At 33.5% G+C, this 23138-nt stretch overlaps 1 protein-coding gene across 1 annotated transcript in view; it reads left to right on the plus strand.

Moving 5' to 3' along the window:
* The window catches only part of SEC62 (SEC62 homolog, preprotein translocation factor), a 30588-nt gene that overhangs the window by 2527 nt on the left and 4923 nt on the right, over nt 1–23138 (plus strand). The window contains exons 2-7 of the mRNA XM_006910818.3: nt 6531–6639; nt 7668–7773; nt 13404–13608; nt 13856–13948; nt 16251–16311; nt 18813–18932. Of these exons, the coding sequence (XP_006910880.1) occupies nt 6531–6639; nt 7668–7773; nt 13404–13608; nt 13856–13948; nt 16251–16311; nt 18813–18932 (694 nt within the window). The remainder of the gene's footprint in view (nt 1–6530; nt 6640–7667; nt 7774–13403; nt 13609–13855; nt 13949–16250; nt 16312–18812; nt 18933–23138) is intronic.

Raw genomic sequence — 23138 nt, forward strand, 5'->3', positions numbered from 1 at the left:
TTCAGGGTTTAAGAAAGTAGCTAACTCATTTGCTTTTTCTAGTATAGCATAATTTCAGATTCTGATGTCCCATCAAAGTTGGAAGCAAGAGGACTATTTTGTCACATTTCCTTCTTGGACTCACTTTACTGGTCACTGCAAACCAGAAGTGAGCTACATGTTCATTGACATCATATTGGGAAATTTTAATGATCAAGATTCTCAAATGAGAGTGATTTCAATCTAAATTAATGAAACATTCAAAAATAATTTAAGAAATGCAATTATGTAAGTTTTTAAGAATGTGTAGTAAGTGCTTATAGATTAACAAGGTGCTGCTTACTAGAAAGGTTGATTTAAAATCCTAGTATCATGAAATTTTAGAGTTGAAAGGATTTTCAAATAGTAAAGTTTGTTTGGAATCCTTTCACACAAATGCAGGTCTTATATAAAAGCAGAGTGGTGGGTCCAAAGTCTTGTTACTTTGGCACCCCACTACCATCACATCCCCATACCTCATAGTTCTTTAAACTACCTTTAGGACCTTGGTAAAAAAGTATTACTAAGTATAAAACATTGCTGTAAAAACCATCACCCTCATTTTTCAGATGAACTGAGGTTTAGTGAGGTTATTTATATGCATTGACCCAGGATTATTCATCAGGATAGTAAAACCAGATTTAAACCAAGTGTTTTAATTCCCAGCTAAATGTTTTTTTCCACCTCACCATTGATAACATAAAAATAAATTGTTCTGAAATACTTTAATCCTGAAGTCTTTATATTGTATAACGTAAAGACTTAACATGACTTGTCCCTGCTAAAGAGAGCATCATCCCATTCAGTATTCTGCTTATGTAAGGTATCTAGTTGAGTTTTGAGACATTAAATGGCTTATGAATTCTTAGAACTTCTATAACTTTCATCTCAGTTAATTTTGTTGTACCCATCTGTCCTCCTGGCATTGAAATCCTGACATATCATAGGCCTATATGCTCAACTTCAGAAAAGAGAAAGTTTAGGACTTTACAGTCTGACTCTCTGGGACTTTCTGAAGAAAAGAGAAAGAACCCAAAAGCTAGTCCCAAGTGAAAACTCCCCACTCCTAGGGCAGGGCAGGGCAGGGCAGGGCAGGGCAGGGCAGGGCAGGGCTTGCAATAGGAATAAAGCAGGGGGATATCACAGAAGGGTACTGTCAGAGTTAAGATGTAGAAACTCTTGTAAAACTTTATTAATGTGCTGTGTGACTTTAAGCAAATGATATATCTAAGGTTCCTTACGGCTTTCAGGTTTTATTCTGTTAACTATTTGCATTTTCACAAATATTTTATACTGCTTGTATGAAGATACAAATTCAGTTTGTGAACTAACCTTTTTCTTTTTTGTTCAATTTACTCAACAAATCAAATAAATCAAAGCTTATTTCTATTGAATGTAGCAATTAAAAAAATTCTTCTAAATCAAAAATTCTGTAAGATTAAATGAAGCCTGTGGCTTACTGACTCTTGATCTAATAATTTTTTCTCAAAAAGGTACTGGCTAAAATAATATATAGTTAGAAATGATAATTCCTATTTTATTACAGTATTTAAGCGTTGGTGTATTCTAAAGTAAAAATCGTATTTGTTAAATAATTTTAAAAGAGTGTTCTAACTAAACTTTCAATTTATATAATCTTGGGCTGTGAGTTACAGGAGCCAGCATCTTTCGTATTTGGATGCAAAGATGGCAGTCTAGCCTCAATATTGGTTCTTAGCTTCCTCTTTCTAAGCATTTGAGTTCATTCATTGAGCTATATAAAGTTCTCTTCATTTGAGGGTGAATGAGCTGATTTCTCTTTATCAGTGGGTCTTGCTATTCCCAAAAGTCCTTCACTTTTTGTTAGGAGGTTTCTAGAAAAGTTATGAAAATATTCTGAAGATTTGTTCACATCAAAAAGAACAAAAGAGGGGAGATACTATAGTCTAATGTATAAACAAGAAGAGGGTAAGACTTTTATACTCTTCAAGGGAGAGCGCAGCAGGGGAGCAGTGATGGTGAGGAGTCTGTGGCAGGATCTTCTATATAACCAACTTCCCATGGTCATGTTGTCTTGGCTTTCTGGCTGTAAAGCCTCAGCAGATAGCACAAATTCTGTACTTTTCATTAAAGACAGCCTACAACATGTATAACTTATATGTGGTATAGTGAACATTTATAATATTTCACAAAGGTAAATAAAAACTTTTAAAAGATTTGAATTTCAAGAAGGAGCAAGGAAGGTATCATTGTCCTGATAGAATTCACTACTTTTCCAGTCATACTTTCAAGGGAAGATACTGATAACTTTAAGAAAGTATCAAAGGACAGGTAACTCTGTGTCTAGTTAAGAGAGATTATCTAAGTCCTTGTTTTCTGAGTCTGTTCTGTTCATTGTTGCTTATTAATGCCTTTACCAAGGAGGGGAAAGGAATAAAAATAGATTATAGTTGACTCTTGAACTACACAGATTTGAACTCTGTGAGTCCATTTATACACAAATTTTTTTCTGTAAGTATACAGTTAGCACTTGGTATCCCCGGGTTTTGCGTCTGCAGATTCAACCAATGGACCTGTGGTTTCAACTGTATGCATTGATGTATGCCATTTTATGTAAGAGACTTGAGCATCTGAGGATTTTGGTATCCATTGGGGGTCCTGGAACCAATCCATGGATACTGAGGGACAACTGTAATTAAATTTGGGGGTGAGTCAAAAGTTATACATGGATTTTCAATTGTGCAGGAAATTGGCACCCCTAACCCTGCATTGTTCAAGGGTCAGCTGTAATTGAGTCTGTTTTGCAGTATAGAAATGAGTTTAGTTAACTTATTTGTTAAAATGAAGTTTTAAAATGTTGTCAGATTCCCTATATGTAATAATAGAATGGACTTTTCAGTTTCTTGCGTAGCCTAGTATCATATTTTACATGTGATGCTTCTGTCAGCAATCAGATTAATGCATTTATGCCTGTGTTCAAGTAAGTGGTTTAATTGAGTGTTAGCATGAGTGTAGACTTGTCATGCCTAAAGTTTATATGATTGTTTTTTCCCTCAGAATCACCTTCTTTCCAAATTCCTGTTATTGAAAAACTATCCATCCTTTCAGTTGGTCAAATTAGAGATCTGACATCTTTTACTCAGCCATTTCATTCATCCTTTATCATTCAATCCTATCTGTTCTACATGCGAAATATTTGAAATAGTCACAATCCTTTCCATTCCTAGTCCAGTATCACGTCATATCTTACTTGAATACTAACTAGTTCCCCTGCCTTATGCATTTTTTTTCCCAACTCATGCTATACACAGCCACCAAAATAATATGTCTGTCGTGTTTTCTAATTATGTCCTTCTGTTCAAAAACCACTAATGGTCTTTCTGCTACTTACAGGATAAAGTGGAAATACCACAGACTGCCTTGAAGACTCTTTAGCCCTATTCTACTTATACAACTTATTTGTTAAAATGAAGTTTTAAAATGTTGTCAGATTCCCTATATGTAATAATAGAATGGACTTTTCAGTTTCTTGCGTAGCCTAGTATCATATTTTACATGTGATGCTTCTGTCAGCAATCAGAATGCTTGTCTTATGCCTGTGTTCAAGTAAGTGGTTTAATTGAGTGTTAGCGGTTTAATTGAGTGTTAGCATGAGTGTAGACTTGTCATGCCTAAAGTTTATATGATTTGTTCTTTCCAAATTCCTGTTATTGAAAAACTATCCATCCTTTCAGTTGGTCAAATTAGAGATCTGACATCTTTTACTCAGCCATTTCATTCATCCTTTATCATTCAATCCTATCTGTTCTACATGCGAAATATTTGAAATAGCCACAATCCTTTCCATTCCTAGTCCAGTATCACGTCATATCTTACTTGAATACTAACTAGTTCCCCTGCCTTATGCATTTTTTTTCCCAATTCATGCTATACACAGCCACCAAAATAATATGTCTGTCGTGTTTTCTAATTATGTCCTTCTGTTCAAAAACCACTAATGGTCTTTCTGCTACTTACAGGATAAAGTGGAAATACCTCAGACTGCCTTGAAGACTCTTTAGCCCTATTCTACTTATACATACTTAACCTCACAATGCTTCCTAACTTGTCTGCTGGAACCAAATTTTATGCTCATTCTCAGCCACAATGTTTATGCTGTCCATTCAATTTACCCAAACTTGTACCTCTTCAAAATCCAGTTCCTTCTTCCAAGAGGTCTTTCATAGCTGTTCTCATCCACATTAATAATCCTACTTCTTTGTGTACTCCTAAAATATTTTTTCTACCATTGGTTTTGGAAAGTAACAGTTGCTGTTTGGGGTAATAGGTACCATGCCTCACAAATTTTTGATATTAACTGTAGCACTCAAAGATATAGGGTAAACAGTAAGTATGTATTGGAATGATTTATGCTTATTGAGCCTTCTCAATAAGAAGCACAATTGTTTCTAATCAAGCATAGCCCAGTAACAAGTTATCAGTTAATTAGACATACCTTTAAATTAACAACAAATGTATCAAATGAGAGATAAAATGAGCATATATGGATATGATTATAAAATAGAATTTGTTTCTATAAGCCAATTTTAGTATCTCATTATTTTCCACTATTTATAGTATTTTTTGGCTTTACCACACTATGTAGGATATTATTTACTAATAGAAGAGGCTCCTGGAAATGCACTGTCTTACACAAGCATAATTAAATACTAACATTTAACATATGAAACTAGCACATTAATATATTTTAGTGTGATTTCAAAAATTGAAATATAGAATTTTCACCTTTAGCATGTCAGAAATATGTTTTGTGACTAGGCTCCAAATTAAATCATTATGAGCCTTCTAGATGTTAGTAAACTTAGAATGTTATATTTTGAATTCACAGTATTTTAAGATTTTTTTTTCTGTGGTACATATTTTTATATCTAAAACCAAAGGGTTTTTATTCACATAAATACCTGGCTTTTACTATAGTCTTTATTTGCATTGAATGACTTGGGCTTTTAAATTTTATTAACACAAATAATCCACAAATGGGGTAGTAGCAGAATATAAGAATCTTACATGTCATTTGGGTACTGGAAGTAGAGGAGTTGGGAAATGCAAAGGAAGAAATATGAGAAATAGCCACCAGGTGACTCAGCAACCAAAGGACAAGCTTTTACTTCATTACTCCTTTTTAGGATAAAATTAAAGCTAAAACCTTGGTTTGTTGATTGTTCCTTAGTTTCATCAAACATAGATAAATTCAGTCTTACCTGAATTTGTGAGAAAACTGACTTAAAGACAGATAATTTAGATAGTTTATTTTTTCTATTTCATATTGGTAGAATGTCTTGCCTGAAACATAACTATCTCACATTGATTGATCTCAGCATTCTAGAGTCTTGGCAGATAATTCTTTACTATTGTTTAACTTTTATTCATTTCAGAAACAGACTTTCCTGAAATCAATCACATCTAGATTCCATATTCCTGGAAATATTGCTTGAATGCTCCATGCATCATGCTTAAACATGTAATTAAAGACAGTACTTTTGTTTCAATAGCTTACAGCAATAAGACAACTTCTAAAAGTAGATATACTTTGTACATATAAAATATATACAAACGTAGACTGCCTTCATTTTCTTCAGTATATTGTTTGAGACAATAAGTACACAGGAGGAATTGTCAAATTAAAGAAGTAGTTCAGAATGTAAGAAAATGAAAGGAAGATGGGGAATGATAAACAATGAAGAAAGTAATAGGAAATTTGGAGAAAGAAATGGAAGAAAGAAAAGAGGGAAGAATTAAAGCAGCCTTTCCAAAACTCTTTGTCCACTTCCATAAATAGTTCTTCAAATAAGATTGTAATTTATCTGTCTATTGCATTTTTATTTTTGCTTTACCCCCTACAAGGGAAGAAAGGAAGAAACACAAGGTGAGAAAGTGTCCCAGACAGTATCCGGGATTTGCAACCACAAGGGAAAAGGGAAAGGAGTACAAATCTTCAGGATCTCAGTCCTCAGATAGTTCTTATGGCTACTACACCAGGACTACTATCTTTGGTTAATTTGAGAACTGCTCCAATGGTGTGTTGTTCATTGTTCAGGGTAGATATCTTTTGCTATTATTTAACATTTATTTAGAGTACCTGTTTCTACTTTGACATTTGGGCACTCACTACTAGCAACCACTTACTCTGTTCAGTTATTGCTTTGTAGCTTATGAAAAGAGACCAGGCAAGAGTGAAGGTGAACTGGTACAATGTAGCTGCCATACTGGAAAAATAACTCAAAATAAATGCCTTGTAGGTGAGGGCAAGAGGCAGACAGATTTTGGCTTTATCAACTTGTATTCAAAATGCATGTAATTTAAAAAATCTCTATCCTATCATTTGTATACATCACCAGGTCTGTTCCAGAGAAGGCCTGAAAGAAAGGCCTGTACTCCACTTAAGAAGATTTGCAGAACAGATCAGTAAATTAAATTTCTTCAGCGTGTGAATTTCTCAAGTAAATGATTACATTAATATTCTTACTTTGCAGGAAGTTGGTGAACCATCTAAAGAAGAGAAGGCTGTAGCCAAGTATCTTCGATTCAACTGTCCAACAAAGTCCACCAATATGATGGGTCACCGGGTTGATTATTTTATTGGTAGGATTATATCAGTAAAATTATGTTAGTGTACATATCTTACGAATATACCTAAATTTGGGATATGTCGTTTTAAAAGTGCTTTCCAAGTGTGATTGGTGAAGTTGAGTGATGAGCATATGGCAATCACTTATCCTATTATTTTCTTTTATTATTGAAATTATGAATAATAAAAAGATAAAAGAAAGTGCTTTATAATAACATTTGTTGGAAATTTTTAAAACAGGATTTATTTTCAGTATTAGTACTACCTTTTGTTCAGATAGTGTATGTACTTAAAGGTAATCTTTTTGTATAACTCTGGAGTATAGTTCAGTGTGAAACAGGTCTGTTGGAACCAATATAGGCACTTTGGATCATCACATAATTCAAACACCCTCATTATAAGCTAATGCCATCTGTAGTGTATCCCCATAGCTTATAAATAGTGGTTGAGTTTTCCTGTCTGATCCATTAAGATTGAATTGACATTACAGAGAAGAAGAAATTGCTTTGTCTTTTCTTAAGTGTCATGGTTAATGATTTTGATATTCATTAAAAGTTTTGAAAATAGATGTGCTATTCACATCAGAACTAATGTATTTAGTTTCTTCTAGTGACAGCAGTAGATTGTTCAGAGTTTATTCCTCGGTGAGTTATAGTAAAGCATGATAACAGAATTTCTATTACTGTGAGAGAGGAAGGTTTTTGGTTTACTTACCCTAATTTAATTATGATTATTGATAAGAGTGATAGTTACATTTACTTTGAATTTTTGTTTAGAACATTTCCCTATTAATTTATTTTGCTTTTTTTAGTATTTTTGAATATCATTTATTTCCAAGAATTACTTTAAAAAGATGCTTATCGATATGCTTCACAAACTGAGGTTCTGAGGAACTGTTTATCGTGATCATGTCAGACTTAAATTTTCTGTTGAACTTGGTTTTATTTTCTGATGCCAGAATGTTGACATTTGCCTTATAAAATATTATTTTGATATAAATTTCCTTGTATACTAAATTTAAAATAATAAATTTCTTCTTTAGCTTCAAAAGCAGTGGATTGCCTTTTGGATTCAAAATGGGCAAAGGCCAAGAAAGGAGAGGAAGCTTTATTTACAACAAGGGAGTCTGTGGTTGACTACTGCAACAGGTAGTGTTTATTTCTTAGTGAAGGATAACTAACTAGTAATTTAGTAATATTCTCCATAATCCTGAAGCTCCTTACCCATTTTCATCGTTAAATATAGTAATATTACAACACAGCTGAAACAAAACATGCAAACTGGATCTCTTCAGTACTTCTGCAAATACATTTATTTGGTGTTAGGCTATTGAATTTTTATAATTTTTACGGTCTGTTACAGTGGTCCCAAACCTTTTTGGTACCAGGGACCAGTGCTCCTATGAGAATCTAATGCTTGATAATCTGGGATTGAGCTGAGGTGGTGATGCTAGCGCTGGGGAGCAGTTGCAAATACAAATGAAGCTTTGATCATTTGCCTGCCACTCACCACCTGCTTTGTGGCCCCAGGGGTCGGGGGTTTGGGGACCCCTGGTCTATTACATTTGTACATTTGCCAAGCTGACTAAACTGAAGAGTCAGCAATAAAAGTCATATATCAGCACCTACAGTAAACAAAAGCCTTCTAAAGCAACTGGTTGGGGAGTCTTTTCCAAAACTTTGGCAGGCTTTGGCAGGGATTCCTAATAAATCTGTTGTTCCTGAGTTTGTTGTTCATTCAGTGCCTATACACTGAGCTGTTAGCTGGTACCCTTCTCTATTTTGTGATTGCTAATGTATTCCTTGTAAAATCAAGACAGCTGCAACAACTGCCTTTTCTTGACTCCAAGATGAAGTATAGACAGTTTAGTAATATATCCATGTTTTTCATAATAGGTACTTATGCACGAAAATCACTTTCCTTTTGGAAATAAGTATGCTGATTTTCTTTCCATTTTTTCCTTTGGTTTAAATAAGCATATTTATTAAGATGTTGATAACCAGATTTTGTTTATGTGACACTATAGTTTATAATCAGTGGAAATTTGACATTTTAGAGTATTTTTTATGTTCGGTAGGAAGGTACATATAGCAATTTATTAATATGTTGTTTAATGGCATTTAAAGTATCAGCCACACAAGACCTTTCTTAAAAACCACTATTTCACAACCTTGTTTCTAAAGCTATAAAGTTAAAGAATTATTAAATATTTCTTAATGTTTGTAGTCACCGAAAACTAGAGTCACTAATGGACCTTTCAGAAATGATGAAAAGTTCTTTGTTGGGGCAGGGATGAGCTAATAGTTGGTATTTTCCTTTATAGCCATTTGTGCTTTTAGAACTCCAAAGTGCAACTGCCTGCCTTGCCTCAAAATAGATTTATTTTTTATATATGATGTAAAAATTAAAATACTCAATAAATGCTAAAACAGAGAAGTTAGGTAAATTACCCAAGGTCACACAGCTAGTCAGTTTCAGAACCAGAATTCTAAGTCCAACAGTCTGGCTCCATCGTCCATGCTCTTAACCACTGTGTGCTATACTTTCTCTTCCAACAAAATGATAATACATTTAATAAAGCAGAAATTAAGATGAAGGATTCACCTGTCAGTACAGGTATCCTCTGCTTTCTGAAAGTTTGTGAAAGACTTACATTACGGTAAAAGCTTTGTAAAACCAGAAATCCTCTTCAGATTTGTTTCAGATAGTGAAAACAGGTACTAATGTAAATCTTTTGTAAAAGCAAAAACTCTCTTCAGATTTATTTAGGTTAGTGAAAACAGGTACTGATGCAGGTCTTTCTTGAAAGAGAAGTGATGTAAAGTGAATTTTTGGAAAGCGGGAGGGATACTTTTCACTTTAATCCACTTCACCTTACAAAAAGTTCCATAGGAATGCTATACTTTCAGATAGCAGGGAAACCAGTACTATTTGAATATTAAATCTGTAAGCCCAACTCTGAGGAGAGCAGCCAGTATTAATCCACATCTCTTGGTCTTTTAGGAGCCTTGATACCTTGTTATATGGAAAGCCCAAAAGACCCGAGTACAGAGACTGTCCTAGATACACACTACTTTTCATTGTGTATGTTATTCCCATTCACGTCAGGTGGTTTGTGTCCTTTCTGCACTAAAATTGAGAAGTAGATCTACCTAAATTCTTCAGAGCCACTTTAACCGTGGAGGCCTCACGATGGCCAGCCCTCATGGATTCCTGCTTGACTACATACAGAAGCACAAAAGGAAACTTGTCCGGTCTCATTTTCCGAAGCTGCTAAGTGGACTTAAGGGAATCTGAGGAAAAAGAAAACAGGAAAGTGTAGAATAATACACAAAACAATCTTTTCTAATATATTCTATATCTCTTTATGGCCTATTTAATCTAGCACCATTCTAACTCTCCATATGACTTTCCATCTCCACCCTCCCAGTCCATTAAAGCCCTTCTCACTCTTGTTCGTATATCACAGTCATTTTCCTTCTGGTCTTTATTTGTTCATAACCTGGCACTTTCCCCAAATGGTTGTCCCTCTGTCCTGCCTGCCTTTCAGTATAAATATCCCTCAAGTTCCATCTCTACCATGCAGTATTCCCCAGGCCCTCAAGCCCACATTAATCTTTCTATCTAAGGTTCTAAGAATGTATAAAGTTAGTATCATATAGTTTAGCCTTTAACTATTTTAAAAGTGTTGCATATGTGTTAGTTTTTTTGTTTGTTTTATTTCTTGGCAGCTAAATCTGAAGGCATTTGTAAGACCGTTTTATACTTTATTAAAGTAACTCCACAGTACAATATGGGCATTTAATACAACCTCACTATTGTCACACAGGTGAAAGTCCTGAACACATGTCTGGTATCATGTTTGTTAAACCTGAAAAATAAAAAGAGGTGAGGGAAGCAATTTAATAACTTGCTGCTTTTAATTCATTTGTTTTTTCAACAAATATTTATCAAATACCTATTCTATGCCATGCCCCAGAAATACAAAGATGAATGTGACTTGGTTCCTGCCTCCAAAGCACCTGTTCTAGTCTGTTAAAGAAGACTCATGACTCATTACAATACAGTGTATTCTGTAAGGAAGACAGAAATGAGGAAATGTCAAGAATGGCTTTACAGGGAAAATTTTGAAACATAATAGGCGATTACACAGCAAACAATAGGAGAAAGGACATTTAATCCTGGCAAAGGGCACAGAACATGCTAAGAAAGGGAAGTATGAGTAGTTATGTGAAAATGTCAGCTTTATACTAAGTGATTTAATATAATGGAGGCATTGATATTATTATAATACAAATGTCATCTCACTTTTTGAGGCATAGAGTAAGTTGAAGTAGACATTTTCTAAAGACCTATCAAGAAATAAGTCAGTGATTCTACTTGTATTATTACTGAATGGAATGATGCTATAATTAATGATTTATGAAACCGAATGTGTTTGTGTGTCTATTTCATAACTATTAAATGAAATTCAGTATTTTGCTATAGCAATAATGGCTAACTTTGAGTACATATATGTCAGGCACCATGCTAATTAATCTACATGCTTCTCATTTAGTTCTAGAAATCCTTATGAGATAGATACCACATTTTAGAAATAAACTAAAATTAAGTAGCTTATCCAACCACTATATAAGTGATAGAGGTGGTATTTGCATGCATATACCTGAGTGAACTCTTTGATACCAATTTGGTTAATAGTCTGCTTTTCTTTCATGAGGGTGAGACAGCTGTGCAGGAAGGGTGACAGAAGCTGATATTCCTTCTGGTTCTGTGCCCTTCTATACTCACCAAGGGAAAGGTTTTTTTCTCTTAAAGTCTTATGTTTTATTTTTTAAATTATTTATTACTTTATTAAGAATATTTTTCTCCACTCAAAATGATACTGAGGAAAATTCAAATTACTAATAATGTTATCTCATAGATAACCACATTACCATTTGAGAATATATACTCAAGTATCTATGTGCGTATACATATACTCTTAATATATGGAAGTCTATAATATGAACCATAATATGAAATGCTGGTTTCCAATTAATACATAATGAATAGGATGTATTTTTGTTTTCACAGTAAGTGGTAATAAATGTTCCTTATAGAAAAATCTGGAAATCACATAAGTGCCAGAGTAAATAAAGAAAATTAGGATATGTTCATTATAAATTTTTGTAAGATATTCTGAAGTAGAGTAAAAATTTTAAATCCCCCTTCATATTCATATACCCACCACTACTCTTAAATCTCACTTCTACTCATAAGTAGTTCATTATTAAGGGACTCATTTCAATTTTTTGTTTGTTTACATGTATATCTGTAGCAGATATCAATGGTAGAGTCTTTGAGGGCATTTCAGACACTTGGACAATTGTATGCTATATAGATCTTATGAACAGGTAGAAGGTCAGATGAGGAGACTAAGAAGTTAGCTTTGTGGAAATGTTCCTGGGGTGGAATAATTGGGCAGCAGAAAGAAGCCCAGCCAAGCAGGGAAAAACACAGGTGCTCCAGAGGGCACACTATAATGACCAGAAATAAGTGGTCATTGAATTAACACGTGGTATGATGTGCTGGAGCAGACACCAGTGGGGATAGAAAAGTGGGTAGTCACATATGGTGGCAGTGAGTTGTACTTTATGAAGGCAGGAATGAAGACACAAATCAGGAACTCTGAAACTGGAACATAAGATTTGAAAAGATGGCTTTTAGATAACAAATATAAAGGCAACCCAGCTTTTAGAGTAGTAGTATAAAGTTAGAAAGGAACTACCACCAAGGTTGACTTAATTTGGAGTCAGCTGAGCTTCTAAACTCATCAGATAAAGAAATGAATAAAGCAGGGATCTCACTTTTAAGTAGTTTACAATCTAGTGAAAGGGACAAACAGACATAACAAATTGTATATCAAGTCAGAAGATAAATGTTATGGGTAGTATAATCGGAAACTGGAGAGAGGTTGGGGTGGGTTCATAATTTTAAATAGCGTAGGCCTAATTGCGATGGTAACATTTGAGGGAAGACTTGAAGGAAGCGAGGGAGTGAACTGAAAGGACATGCTTATTTGGGGGAGGAGGATTCCAGGTGAAGGGAACAGCTAGCGTAAAAAACCCTGATGTAGGAATGTAAAAAATAACTGTTAAAGAGAGGGAAGAACAATGTTTTGAGAGAAATAAATGAAATAAGGAGTACATAGTGTTTTTTACCAATTATATTGTACAGTTTTCAGTTTGATGCTATGAGAGTCCGGAAATCTCACCTTAGCATATTTAATTATTTACTACTTAATTGAAGATATTTCGTTATAGTGGCAGGCTGAGTAGTGAAGTACATGAAGAAGAAAAATACCATGGATAAAGACATGAAGATATGATTTGAATCAGTCAAATCATGGGCATATCTTTAATCTGTTAACATTTCTTAAACTTATATTTATTGAACCCCTTATATCTGCTCTTGAATTTGAGAGTTAACATTAAGTAAAGCAGAGTCTTGATTAGTCTTAATGAACATAGAGAAAAGTTTCCTAAGGATAATTCCAAATCCGTAATCGCATATCTAAAAAAGGAAATTAGGTTGGCAACTTTTTATAATTAAATTGGCTGTATAGATTTTATTAGAGGTGGGGTTGACTGTTTTTCCATGGGCTTACTAATTGTTATTTCTTTCGTAAGTTGTCAGTGTATGTCTGTCTTTGCCCATTTTATTCAGGTCTTTATGTTTTTGCTTTTTAGTATGTATAATTGATAGAGATTGTAATATCATACCTTTTTTTCTAAAGGCTTTTAAAGAAACAATTTTTTCACCGGGCACTAAAAGTAATGAAAATGAAGTATGATAAAGACATAAAAAAAGAAAAAGAGAAAGGAAAAGCTGAAAGTGGAAAAGAAGAAGATAAAAAGAGCAAGAAAGAAAATCTAAAGGATGAAAAGACAAAAAAGGAAAAAGAAAAAAAAAAGGATGGTGAAAAGGAAGAATCCAAAAAGGTGATTTCAGTTAAGATTAAGTAAAAATCAAAATCATTGTATGGGATTACTAATGGCATATGAGCACTTGTGAAATATTATGCAGCAGCCACTTAAGATAACCATATTAGAGTTCTTATAAGTACCACGGTTGAGAATTTTGATTTCTGTGTCTCAAATAGTGAGACTTTTTTGACTATTTGAATGTCATACTGCTTTTTGCTTGTTTGTGTTTTTTTTTCCTTCTATACAACTTGTGTTTTAATAGGAGGAAACTCCAGGAACTCCAAAAAAGAAGGAAACTAAGAAAAAATTCAAGCTTGAGCCACATGATGATCAAGTTTTTCTAGATGGAAATGAGGTAAGAATACCTAGCCCATAAATAGAAATCCAATTTTCCGTAAACATTTTTAGAATTATCTTTACTGTCTTCACTAAGAAAAGAAGTAATTTAGAAAAATCTAACCACATAGCTATAAAATCTCTTTAAAAAGAAATAATTTCTCTGAATTTAGATTTATAAAAATCAGTCGGAATTAGGTTCAGCTGTGTATGAGTGATAGGAAACCTGAAGTAACAATAGATTAAAACAAAATAGATGCTTATTTCTCTCTCATCAATAAAATCTGAAGGTAAAGAATACAGATATGGCAGTTCCATGGTGGATCCAAGCTCTCCCTCCTGTGTAAGGGAATTAGTAAATGACTCCCAACCTTGTGTCTGCATCCAGAAGAGGGAGAGTAAGGGACATGCCTCCTCTTTAAGGACACCTTCCAGTAGTTTCATTTCTGCTTGGGTTTCATCACCAGAACCTAGTCACGTAGTCATGCCCACATGCAATAAAATCTTAGAACTGTGCTTTTATACTAGGTTGTCATTTGCCCAGCCCAAATGCAGGATTTCCATTACTATCAAAGAAAAAATAAAAGCAGGATGGTTAATTGGGGACACATACTAGATTCTGCCTCTTATAGTCAGACATACTACTTTAGGAGCCTAAAATTCAAGATTACCTGATGCTTTACTCAAGAGATAACAGATTTTTTTGGTAATGGGAGATTTATGTGGTGGTAGCCTTTCATTGAAGACTGCCTAATTTAGTCATGTAACCAATACAAAAACATTAGTTATATACTGGCCATTGAATTGTGAGTTTCAAGATATATCTCTTCTTGCTATACCTAATACAAAAGTAATACATATAAAGTAGTAGTTCCAGGAGCTACCAGTTTGAAATTCTGGGAAAGCTTTTCAGAAAACATGCCCTAGGCTCATTCCAGACATACTTGCATGAGAATCTCTAGTGTGTGCATGCACATGTGTGTGTCATATAACGTGTCACAGGATGATTCTGATGTGAACTCATGCTTAGGAACCACTTAATTGAAGACCACAGTCCTTTCCTAATGAAAGCTCAGATACCATGCATTAGCTATATGCCAAGACATTTTTATAGGTGCTGGGAATAACATGGTAAATAACAAAATTCTCTTCTTAGAAGCTCTTATAGTCTCGAAAACATGCAAACTTTAAAAAATGGTACTGTGTTTGTGGTGTCATGATGTGAGAGTACCAGTTGGGAATAGTTCATTTAATCAAGAGGCTAATGAGGTTCTGGAGATCCTGAACACTTGAGCTGAGCCTTGAAGGATGGCTGGCAGATTACCAGATTCACTGGAAAGATAGATCTATTAAGCAGAGGAAGCAGCCTGAGCAAAACCATGGGTGCTTATGTTCCTGAAAAAGCTAAGTTTTATTCTGCAAAAAGACGCATGCTGTCAAACTTTTAAAGGTGGGAACTGTCATTAAAAACTTGTTCATTGGCAGAAGTGATGTCTGAGGATCTGATTTCCAAGGGGAAATGTGCACAGTGATGAAAAGAAGAATGGAATCCCCAATGTTAGAAGTCGAACCAAATCAAAAAGACAGTAACAAAGAGTTCTGGTCAAAATAGAACCAAGAAATGGAAGAGTACTGTTATTTATAGAAACTAAAAGATAAAACTAGGAATTTTATGGATGATAATTAACAGAGTTCTGATTGTTCTGAATGAAGTCAATTTCTGTTGTATAAAGTAAATTAAGCTTTAAAGCAGTGGTTCCCAACTTATGAGTTACAGACCCTCCATGGAGAAGTAAGCAATGAAATTATTTTAGGGAGTCATAGAATCTTTACGTTCACTAAGCATAATCTTTAATAATGATTCTTTGCATCTCATCAATGGGAGAGAACAGGGTGGAGTTAAAAGCTGCTGGATCTGTATTAGGGCCTGGCTGGAATTAACTGTGCTCTTAGCCCAGACTGGTTCTACTCATGCCACTGTACATCATTACATTAAAGACAAAAGGGTTGTGCAGTTACTAGTCTTCAGGTTGAATAAGTAATGGCTTACACACATGAACAAATTGTTAAAAGCATGTAATTACATAGAAATTTATTTAAGTGCATTACAAAATTTGTAGTTTTTTAAACAGCTGAATGCTAACCAGAAGAAACACTACTACTGAAGGAAAGGTCTTTGGAATTTGTTTACCTTAAAAAGCAGTTCTTATATCTTAAGAGGTTGGAAGTTACTTTTGTAGAGGATCTAAAATATAGAGTTAAGCTTAACTTTCTAATGTGACCTTAGAACTTAAAACATTGTGGTTTCTTGATTCTTCTAGGTATTTGTGTGGATCTATGACCCAGTTCACTTTAAAACCTTTGTCATGGGATTAATTCTTGGTGAGTACAGTGTCTAAAATTTAGAAAGCAAAATAAAAATGCAGACCCTATAAAGAAAAATATTTAATATAAAATATTTTTTAAAAGTATACATTAAAGTCAGAAGATAAATGATAAAAATGAGGAAAATATTTGCAACACATTAAAGCAAAGATATTTAAGAGATTAACAACCTGATGAAAAATGGTAACAGTAGCTCAGAGATAAAGAGTTAGAGTGACCAACAATCATTGAACGATACTTAGTCACACTCATAATAAATACAAATTAAAGCAACTGTGATTAAAAAGATTACAGAGTTTGATAGTACCTAGTCATGGTGAAGATTCAGTGCTTGCTGAAGGTCCAGTATTATTCAACAATTAATGATATGTCCATCATTTTTGTTTTTATGGAGAGTAGTGTGGCAATGTCTATCAAATTTTAAATGTATGTTCACTGACCCAGCTATTATAGTTCTAGGAATTTATCCCATGGCTATCCTTAATACAGTTGCACAAAGAAATTCAGAAATATACACTGACACGTTATCTATGCTAATCCAAATCCTTCAGATTATATTTAAGAGAGTTATTAGGATATATCTTTCAAAATTTAAATGCCTTTACCTTTTGACCTAATAATTATCCTGTGCTATAATCACAGTTGCACAATTGTACATTTACACTGGTATTTGTTGCACCGTTGTCTGTAATAGGATATCTATTCAGAAGTATACACTGACACGTTATCTATGCTAATCCAAATCCTTCAGATTATATTTAAGAGAGTTATTAGGATATATCTTTCAAAATTTAAATGCCTTTACCTTTTGACCTAATAATTATCCTGTGCTATAATCACAGTTGCACAATTGTACATTTACACTGGTATTTGTTGCACCGTTGTCTGTAATAGGATAAAACTGGAAACATCTCAAGTCCCTCAACAGGAGAATGGCAAAATAACTTACAGTACAGCTGCACACTAGAATGCCATACAGCTTTGGACCGTTTTCCCATTTGCCTTGAGAATACTTACTGGTGGCACTTGGAGCTGCAGATAACGCACAGATTACAGTCCTAACCTCACCCCCAAAGTTTGCTGTGAAATATTTTCGCATTGCTCTAGTATGTCAATAGTCTTTGGAAGCAAATGACATCATTCTATATATAGCATTCTGTTTTTAGTAGTTCAGTTGCTGAAAACGTCAAATCCTAGAAAACATAGCATTCCTATGCATGATGTTAAAAGAAAGCTGGCAACAAGCTGCACTTATTTTTTTTCTAGACAGGAAATGGGTTAAAGAATTAAGCGGATGCACTGATGGAAGGATACCTAGAATAGATTAAATGAAAAAAAAGCAAAAAGAGTAAGAATAGTATAAGATTTATGTAGAAAAAAATTTTATTGTAGTTTCATTTATATATAGGCAGTCTCTGGGAGTACAGAAAAAAACATAATACAGATTAACTTCTGGGGAGTGGACCAAAAATTGGATGAAGACTTCACTTTATACTTTCTTGTTATTTATTTATCTATCTATTTATTTTTATTTTGTTTTGTTTTTTATCATGGCTGTTATTCAGGGTGGGCCATGGGTGGAGGGAGAGAATGATTTAACAAATAGGAAAAAATTGATAGCAAATAAACAAAGAAGCTTGATCAATAAGGTGTCCTAGACTACCATTCAAAATAACTCTTTAAGAATTGAAACTCAAACATTTCCAACCCAAATAGCTGATAGCTGTTGATTACTTACTATGTACTTGTCACTTTGCTAAATATTTTATATGCATTGTTTCATTTTATCCTTATACCAACTTTTAAAACATAGGAACAGGCACATATTAAATACAAAGTAACCTAACCTCAAAAGGGTTAAGTAACTTACCCAGGGTTACTTAGCTTATAAATGATATAGCTAGAATTTGAATCCCTTCTCTTTTGGCTAAAAACCTAATGACCAGACTTCTGATTCCTTATGATTGTTCCATGTGGTGCCATCATACTTAGAAAAAAGCTGAACATACTTGTATATAGTTTCCCTGACTACCAAAAACCATGTATATCAGAATCACCTGGACCTTTTTAAATCTGTGGATGTCAGAGCTCCACCCCAGAATCAGAATCTCTTGATTCATTGGAATCATTTTTTGGTTAGTTTTGTTGTTAGGGTGTTGCTTTAAGCTCCCCTGTTCTGTAGACAGATATCTCACAGTCAGAAAATAGACATTACTAGAGAACAGCAGCAGTTGATATTTAAAGAGCTAACAATTTCACATTTTTGACAGCACTTTTTGATATGTAATTTATACTAGAAAAATCCAACCTAATTTAAGAAGAGTAGTTAAGATGTTTAAGTTGAACTATGTAAAATGACAAATAATTGACCATTTTTTACCTAAAAAATGGAAATTTTATGTATTTCAGTATGCTTATGTTTGTTTTTTCCCCTAGGAATATATTCACTGTTATTGTAACTAAAGTTATCTTTGTAACTTTGTCATTTCTTGTTCCAGTGATTGCAGTGATAGCAGCTACCCTCTTCCCTCTTTGGCCAGCAGAAATGAGAGTGGGTGTTTATTACCTCAGTGTGGGTGCAGGCTGTTTTGTAGCCAGCATTCTTCTCCTTGCTGTTGGTAAGTATTGTTATTAGTAAAAATGACTTCAGCAAGGTAGATATTGAGCATTTTGGACTGTAATCTGGAGCTTCAGTAAAACTTTATAGCAAAATGAATGTAGGCAAATCAGAAGTATATGGACCTACTTTTTGGGTTACATCTCAAAACTGACTCAGGCTTGATGTAGTATATGTGCTCGATTAGATTTGGTTTATTCTGAAGAAAAAGGATTTAATATGGCTTAGTCTACACATTGATATGCTTTAAAATTTAGCTACATTAATAGTTTTACAATGGTTGATCAGTTAGTAGACAACACTTTCAATAAAACATTTTTATAGTTCGACTTAAGGCAAATTAAGTTTGTATTAAATATTTAAATTCAACTTATTCAGTAAATGATTCTAAACAATTGATTTGCCATTGGGAAAAATCAGTTTGCACTCATGTACCAAAGAAAATTCTAGATGCATTAAGGAATTTTATGTTTGTTTTTTTTTTTAAATCAAACAAGAAAGCGTAAGTAATCTTTTTTTACATTTCTGGTTGATTGGTGTCTTTTATAGCTAAGAAGAAAACAATATAAAAATAACCCAGTTTAAAAGAGGAAATTAAAAACAGGTGATTAATAAATACATAAAAAGTACTCACTAGTAAACAATAAAATTGAGATAAGGAGGTAGTTTTTGCCTGTTTAATTAGGTAGTTTTTGTTTGTTTTTTCATGGAAATAATGCCAAGGAAGGTTTGACTAAAAGGAAATGCACCTAAATAGTGGCATTGGTTAGTTATGAATGATTTCAATGTTCTTCACACTTGTCTGTAATTTTTTTACAATGAGCATGTTACCATGAAAAAACCAACAAATGTTATTTTACTTAAAATCCTAGTATTTAAAGTTTTTCCACATAGGGTGGACAGGTCCAATTTAATTTTTCACTTTGGGAAAGAAATAGGAATTTTTTTCAGCTTACCTAAAGCTGTTAGTGATTTTTTTTACTTACTATAATTCTTTGAACCATCTAGAATTTATGCTGGTATATGGTACTAAGTTCTGATTATTTTCCCCAAATGACAAATCAACTTTTCCACCAAGACATAACGGATACTTCCACATAAAAATTAAAAACAATACCCACATTGTTGACCTAATGTTTATTGTTAGAGGACATAATTTGACCTGAAGTGGGTGCATTTTATTCTGAAATTCTATGATATATGTTATAAAGCATTGCTCCTATAGCCCTAAGCAATTTCCCTTTGCACATTCCTTCATCCTGGATATCAAGGTATGTCCTGAGTTGGTGCCACCGATCCATGGGTCCAGGAGCTTATCTAGTATTTTTGTTCAATTCATTGTATTTATGGTCCTCTTTTTTTCTCTCTGATCTCTGACTTTGTGAAACCCTTCCACCCACCTTTCATTTTTTTCCCTCCTCTAGCTTAGTCACCTTGGGGAAATCCTCTGATGCTTCTGCATGTAACACAGCGTATTTGTAGGCCAAGAAATAATATCTAAGACCGTAAAATAGGTAACTAGTGGTAGTGTATCAAGAATGAGAAACCATAAACTTTAATCTGACATTAGATATGATCAAATTGGTGTCTTCCTTGAAACTTTAGAAGCTCTTTGAAATTTTTTAGCAAAGATTTACCTCCACTGAATAAAATTAACGCACTTGCTTATCTTTTGTTTAAACCAGTATTCCCAACAGTTTATGGTTATATTGTTTTGCTCTTTAAAATACTATTTCTTCAGTTGTGTTTTCTATAATTTTTTTCATTTTAAATATGCTACGGTTTTAAGTAGCATTGTGCATTAAATAATAATGTGAATTAAACCAGAAAACAAACTCAACATTTCGTTTTTTGTTAGAAAATGCAATTCCAAATATACCTTCAAATAGTTTTGATCTGTAGCCCACTTATAAATTGGATATTTCTTTTATATTATCCTATGAAGTATATTCTATATTGGTCAAAATTATATTTGTTGCTACTTTAAATATGCATTGCTAATATTGCCATTTAAAATAGGATGTTTAAAATTTTTCTAAATCTGTCACTTTTGGTATAGAGACAGTATGACAGTACGTGTCACAGTGGTTTTCGCATGGTTCTTAACCTTTTGCCTCTGGTAATCTAATGCCATGTGGAGAAAACTGTAAAAATGGTAGACTCTGTTATGCCCTGTATATGGCAAGAATTTAGATTTAATTGTGCCATTTATATATTGCTTTTCCTTGGATTTGAGGCAAGATTTATAATATGAACCACCTGTCTTACAACCCTATAAAGCCTATCGTAGCATCATAATTATATTCAGAGAAAAAAATGTGCAGCCTCCTTGAAAGATGTTCATTTTTTTTATTAGTGGAAGTTCCTCTTAAATCATAATTTCAAACATTTGTCTTTTCTGTTCGTACCGCAAGATACTGTTACAGCGTCTTTCAGAATATCCGTTCTTTTGTGAAAATAGAAATTACTACCTTATAAAAGTCAAGGCAGCTAAAACCATTTCCTTTTATTTATCCAAAGCAAAATAATGGAAGAAGCATAGGTGAACTTCTTTTAGTGGTAGAATTGTCTGTAAAGAAACAAAAAACAAAACAAAACAAAAAATTTGTCATAATTGACTAGTCCATAACATTTACATAGTCGTTATGACTTTCAAAAAAAGGAAAATCACTCAGCTTTATATATTTGGTAAATTATGAGAAAATTTATATGAAATATTGGATTTCGTGTTTGTGATAACTCATTACGATAATCTTTAGAATTCTCTAATTCTTCCATTAACTAACTACAGTTTTGTCATACATTGCTCTAAAAGATAACCTCAAAACTTATTTAAGTGATCTAGCTCTTCATTATATTGTTTTCTAATATTAGGAGAGGATTAGTCCTTAAATAAGCAGAAATTGTATAATTACTTAATTTTTTAAAAAATTATAACTTTTAGGAAAATGTTCTCATATTGTTCAAAAATGTTCTTATTAAAAAACTTATTATCCTTTAGACAGAGTAGGCACATGCTTTGGACCCACATAAATGTGATCATTTTCATTTCTTTTCTTTATTATTTATTTTTTTAAATTATTTTTTTAATTTAGTTTCAAGTATACAGTACATCGGTTAGACATTTATATAGTTCATAAAACAATCCCCTCAGTTGTACCCTCCCTCCCCTGACCCTCCACCTAGCAAACATACTAATGCTAACTTCATTCCCTATGCTCTGCTCCCCAACCCCATGACCATCCATCAGCTACTAATTTGTACTTCTTTAACCCTTCACCCCATTCTCCCAGCCCTGCAAACCACCCTCCCCTCTGTCTGACACCAAATTGTCCACTATAACTGTGAGTCTGTTTTTGATTAGTTTGTTCTTTTTATTCCTTAGATTCTGCATATAAATGAAATCATATAGTGTTTATCTTTCTCTGACTTAAATACTTTCTAGGTCCATCAAAACAGTATCTTTTTTCATCCCATTCCTTTTCATATATAGGGGTCTTGTTTTCTTATCCTTTCAGCCACTCTATCTTTTGGTTGGAGCACTTAATTCTTTTCCATTGAAGGTACTTGTTGATAGGAATGTAGTCGTTATCATTCTTTATTTCTGTTTTGGATCATGTGTTTTCTTCTTAAAGAAGTCCCTCTAACATTTCCTGTAATGCTGCCTTGGTGGTGATAAATTCCTTGAGCTTATTTTTGTCTGGGAAGCTCTTTATCTGTCCTTCAACTCTAAATGATAGCTTTACTGGATAACTTATTCTTGGTTGTATATCATGGGTCTTCATTCTGTTAGATATTTTTTGCTAAGCCCTTCTGTCCTACATAGTTTCTTTTGAGAAATCAGCTGCCAGTCTTACGGGTGTTCCCTAATAAGTAATTATTTGTTTTTCTCTTGCTGCTTTTAATATTCTTTCTTTGTATTTAACCTTTGACATTTTAATTATGATGTGTCTTGGTGTGGGCCTATTTGGATCCCTGATTTTTGGAATTCTCTGAGCTTCTTGGGGTTTTATGTCCATTTCTTTTACCAGGTTAGAAAAGTTTTCCATCATAATTTCTTCAAACAGCTGTTCAACATCTTGATTTTCTTCAGTTATACCAATCAGACAAGTATTTGGAGCCTCATATCCTCCTTAAATTATTTTTATGTCCTTGTCCTCTTTTTTCTTGCCATTCTGATTGTTTTGATTGGCTTTCCTGTCTTCTA

This window comes from Pteropus alecto, unplaced genomic scaffold (assembly GCF_000325575.1).
Source record: "Pteropus alecto unplaced genomic scaffold, ASM32557v1 scaffold33, whole genome shotgun sequence".
NCBI classification, from domain to species: Eukaryota; Metazoa; Chordata; class Mammalia; order Chiroptera; family Pteropodidae; genus Pteropus; species Pteropus alecto.